This window comes from Bidens hawaiensis, unplaced genomic scaffold, assembly GCF_021521415.1.
Source record: "Bidens hawaiensis isolate Kalapana, Puna unplaced genomic scaffold, B.hawaiensis_p1.1 tig00026857_1, whole genome shotgun sequence".
In the NCBI taxonomy this organism is placed as follows: domain Eukaryota; kingdom Viridiplantae; phylum Streptophyta; class Magnoliopsida; order Asterales; family Asteraceae; genus Bidens; species Bidens hawaiensis.
Window position 1 is genome coordinate 241,087 of NW_027494329.1, and position 5,280 is coordinate 246,366.

Consider the following 5,280-nt stretch of genomic DNA (forward strand, 5'->3'; position numbering starts at 1 on the left):
TATGGAAAAAATATATAAAAGTAAAACATGCAAACGAGAATAAAAAGACCATGAGAAAACTTTCAAATGACATATTTAACCCTACAGGTCATTCAAAGTGTATATTTTCTCAGGTGTGTGCATGTTTGGAACCAACACAAGAAATTCATCAACATATTCTTTGCAATTAAGTGGAAAAGACATGGCTGTCAAAAATCTATATATAGAACTAAAAAGAACAAAGCAAAATAACAGTTGCATATAAACAGAAACAAATTGTCTATCTTGAAATATACATACTTCAATTGAATTTGTGAGATCAAAATGGAGGTAAACGCGGTCTTGGCTCTATTGATCCTGAAGCTGCAAGATACACTGAACGAAGAATCAATAGCCAAAAAGAAACTATTGAAAAGTCAACTGAAGCTGGCACAGAAGTCTCTCGAAAAAGTGCAAAACTTGTCAGACGACTTCGACAAGTCCCAGAAGTCAAGAGACTATCTTCGTCTCCTTTATGAGGTTGAGGATGAAATAGAGAAATTCACCTTTCGAGTTGCCCGCCAGAGGAAAAGGTTCGGTCTCGCAATGAAACAAACCTTCTTGCTTAATAAGCTCAACTCTTGTCGGATGCTAATCCGAAAATTAAACAACCTCATAACCAACAATTATTATTTTACTGAAAATCATAAGCCTGTTGCTACCCCCAGAATAACTTCATCTTCATCTGTTTGTCCAATTCCAATAATCCCTAGTCCCAAACGAGGGCATTTGACTCGATCATTCACCACAATCACACGTATTCATCCACAAAAGAAGGAACTGACATTCAGCTTTTCTTACAACAATAAGAATGTTTTGCCACATGTTAATGACAATCATTGTTCTAATGAAGCTGTTGCTAAACGTTATAACGACCTCCACACCGACTTAAAACCTTGTTTGTTATACTTAACTCTTTTCCCAAAAGATTTCAACATTCCAGTACGGAGGTTGCTCAGGCTATGGCTAGCCGAGGGGTTTGTTGAGAGAAAACCGTCTCGTGAGGATATTGCACAAAAACATTTTGAAGATTTGGTGGATCAGGTTATGATTCAAATAACCAAATTAAGATCTGACAACAGCCCGAAACAATGTTGTTTAGTTCCTGTTTTCTACGACTACCTGTTGCCAAAAGCCAAGGAAATAAACATGTTTTCCATCCACCACAATCCAGAACATATTGATAATGTCGCAGATTCCTTTGGTGAGCGAAGGATGATTCACCAAATGGGACCTGCAACAGGGGTTCTTACCAACAGCAACAGCGTGTGCGGACATAAATTTAATCCCTCTCTTTTGAGGTCTTATGTGTCGTTTAACCGCCCACGTAAGGACATGCCTGCAAAAGAAGTAGGCCCGCTTTTGGGTAGAGTCATTAACAGTGACTTTAGATTATTGCAGGTGCTTGATCTAGAGGGTGTTAACAAACCTACTCTACCAAATAAGCTTGACCACTTATATCTTCTCAAGTATCTGGGATTAAGGGGGACATGGTTGGATAATCTCCCTGAATCAGTGGGAAAATTGCGTTATCTAGAAACCCTAGACTTGAAGCACACCAATATAAACAGTCTACCAGACTCCATTTGGAAGCATAAACGCCTTCGACATCTCAATCTGAACAACATTCGTCTCACCATGCCATCTAGCAGTTCTTCAACTCTTGTAACTCTGTGGGGACTGGTTCTAGACGACAAGATATCAGTAAATGAACTTGAAGGTTTGACAACGCTGCATAATCTTCGAGAATTAGGTATTAAGTTCCAATTAAGCATAGCAAGCCAAGGTGTCTTACTTGACTGGATCAAGAAGCTAACCGATCTTCAGTCTTTGAGGTTGTTTTCTTTAAATGGGAGCCAGGCTTTAACGCTAGTTTTGAAAACACTAGCGACCTTAAATAAGCTTTCCCATCTTAATCTGTGCGGCAATCTAGAAAGACTGCCAGCTGCAAATGAATTCCCGCCAACGGTTAAGGTTCTCACACTGTCAATCTCTTTGCTAAACAAAGACCCGATGGAGACGTTAGGACAACTACCTAGTTTGATGGTGTTGAGGCTGTTGGCTGAGTCTTTCACGGGAAAACGAATGGTTTGTGTTAGAGGAGGTTTTAAGAAACTGGAGGTGTTGAAGATGTGGAAGCTGCAGGAGTTGGAGGAATGGGAAGTGGAGGAAGAAGCAATGGAGGGCTTGAAAGAATTAGATATCCGAGGCTGCCATAAGTTGAGGAGCATCCCTTGTAGACTAGTCATAAAACCAAGGCGTCTGGAGACATTAAAACTGACAGACATGCCCGATGAGTTTGTAGACCGAATCACAAAAAGAATATCCACGAACACTACTCTCGTTAGGAATTAGTTTATGTGATCGTGAGGTATTCCTTTTGCAATTTGAAATTTGTGATCTTATCTCACTCACAGTCACCAAATTCCTAGCATTTGCGTTCCATGACAGAACGCAGCCAAGCCCTAGAGCAGTTAAGTCCAGTGTTGCATAAGGTTACAAGTTCCAAAGGGCAGAATCACTCAACAGCATATCATTATATTCTTCTAAAGATAATTTTATTCATATCATTGTTTGTTCTTTGTTATGTAATACAATCAGTGTAACATAGTTTTTATCGGTACAAACAAATTGTTCTTTTTAGCAGTCACTTAAAAAAGAAGATAACCATTTATAATTATGTTTAATTGTTTAGGAGTTAGGACACATAGCAAATTTCCTAAGATACATGCCAATGTCAATGCCATTTTAGCACTTACAGAAAGTGAAATTGGTGCATTTAACAATATGAATCAACAGAGATGCACTAATTATGGTATCCATTTCAGAAATACGCTTGTGCTACTAAACCCTAAGTCTAAGATAAATTAGTAGAACATTTAGAAATTTAATTGCAGATTTGAAATCAAATGTGTGTGAGAGAGAGAGAGAGAGGACTCACAGTCACACGTAGAGCAAGCGTGTTCACGGCGGCCAACAGATCAACGTAATCACCGAAGGAGGCGACGTGGTATGTACTGGAAAATTTAACGATCTTGTTCCAATCCTATAATTTGCAACTCATCCTGTATCAGTGTATCCTATAATTTGCAAACTACTTTTTTTTTTTTGGATGGGTTAAGAATGCACTTAGGTTATGGATGAATTTTTGAGTGGTGGTGAGAGAATATGTAATAATTTTTTTATAAACTTTATTTGTTTTTATTTATTTTTTAATATTTGTGGTATTGGTGGTGAGTAGACGAGAGAGAAAACTGTAATGATAAATGTATAAAAAAATAGTACTTAATTGAACGGGAAAAAAATATAGGGTAATTATAGAGATGAGAATGAGAGGCGGGCTAGGAATGCTCTAAGAGTAGGAATGCCAGTCCTTACCCTATATCCATATATATTATATAATTACATTAAAAAATACTGTATTTTCTCTCTCTTGTTCAATCAAATAGTAATTTTTATACCTTTATTATCATATTTTCTCTCTCTTTCACTCACAACTACTTTATGAAAATATTAAAAAATTATAGAGTATCTACAGTAAAACCTCAAATATAACTTTTCCATATAAATTTTCTCTATCCTTTACTCACAACAACTTATAACCATACCATATAATTGACAAATCTCCATCACATAATTTTAGGGAACGAATTGAGAATGCTCTAAAGGGTGCTTTGGATTCCTTATTTTACCTCCTTACACTATTCACTTTCACAACCCAATTCAACCTAACTTTTTATTAAAAACGAGTTTTTCTCTTTTCACATACACAACCAATCAAACTTAAAACTTCCACTCTCATTAGCAACTCAATCAAACCACTTTTTTTAAATAAATAAATATTTCTTATTCTATTTATTTAATAGAAAAAAATAGTTAACCACTATTTTCGTAATATGACTTTATTTCTTAACGGCTATATTCTAACGAATCATAATATAAATTACGAATCATATCGAATTATATGAATTCTAAGTATGTAATTCTAATTTTTCTTAAGAATCGTATAGAATTTTAGTACAACTCGTATATAATTTAATTTAACTCATTTTTCCGGCTTAATCTTCGCGAGCAGATGGAGCTCCATTGCCGCTTGCTTCTAAACTTCAATGCAAACTTAACTCGAGCTCAACTTGTTATTGAGATAAGATTACTCTTTTATGTGATACTTTTTATAATAATAATAATAATAATAATAATAATAATAATAATAATAATAATAATAATAATATGAATTTAATGGGGCAATATAAATGAAAAAAAGGGATTTAAAAATGGGTTTAGAAATGTCAGAGGCCAATCGACTTAGGGATGTTTGTTTAGATTTGAATGGTACCATTTAGAGGTGAGATCTGAATCGGTAGATTTCAGATTGTTTGGTTGAGTGAAACAACACATCTTAATGATTCCGTTCAGTTCTGAAAGATTCAGATTCAAAATCTTGCTAAATGGTTAAGAGACATATATACCCTCTACCCTAATACCCCTCCCTTTCTTCACCACTTATCTCACCACCGTTCTTCACCTCATCGTCGACCACCACCTCACTTTCGCCACCATCGCACACCATCGACCACCACCGCCGCATCACCCTTGCTTCTTATCGACAAAGCCCCCCAAATTTCTCTTAGGGCCCGTTCGTTTCACAGACTTTTTTTAAAGGATTTGGAATTGGAATTGGAATTGGATTTGGAATTGGAATGTTTGAGAATCCCTTTCATGTGTTTGGTTGGTTAATATGTATTGGAATTAGAATCTTCTTCATTCTCGGGTTTTTTTTTTTGAAGAACGAGGACAACGAAGGAAACGTTTTAGTTCTTTTACATTTTTCGTTTTTGATTTATATTTTGAGTTATGATTTTTTTATTAATTTTTTTGAATTTTTTTTTGGAAGGATTTTTATTTTCAATAACAATCCTTTCAAATAGGTGGGATTTAAAATCCCATGAAGTGTGGGATTTGATGGGATTTAGTTTCCATTCCCATTCTTTCATTTAATGAAACGAACATATTAATTCATGGGATTTAAAATCCCATTCCTTAGAGTTACTTTCAAATCCTTGAAACGAACAGGACCTTAGGGTTTTCTTCAAAAGAAGAAGCATGACATCATTGAAAGTCACGAAAGAGAAATTCGTAGTGTAGGAGCTATGGATTTGATTAGGTTTCAATGGAGGTATGTTCTTATGAGTTTCTTTGTTATTGAACGCTTAAACTTGAATGCAATAGAGATGTTCTTTTGGGTTTCTTTGTTTGTGGTTA

General features: G+C 35.5%; 1 protein-coding gene across 1 annotated transcript; it reads left to right on the forward strand.

Moving 5' to 3' along the window:
* Positions 1-280: 280 nt before the first annotated feature.
* Positions 281-2,373, forward strand: LOC143574194 (putative disease resistance RPP13-like protein 2). Its single transcript, XM_077058874.1, has one exon. The coding sequence runs from the start codon at positions 304-306 to the stop codon at positions 2,371-2,373; it is 2,070 nt and encodes a 689-aa protein (XP_076914989.1). The 5' UTR covers positions 281-303.
* Positions 2,374-5,280: the final 2,907 nt, after the last annotated feature.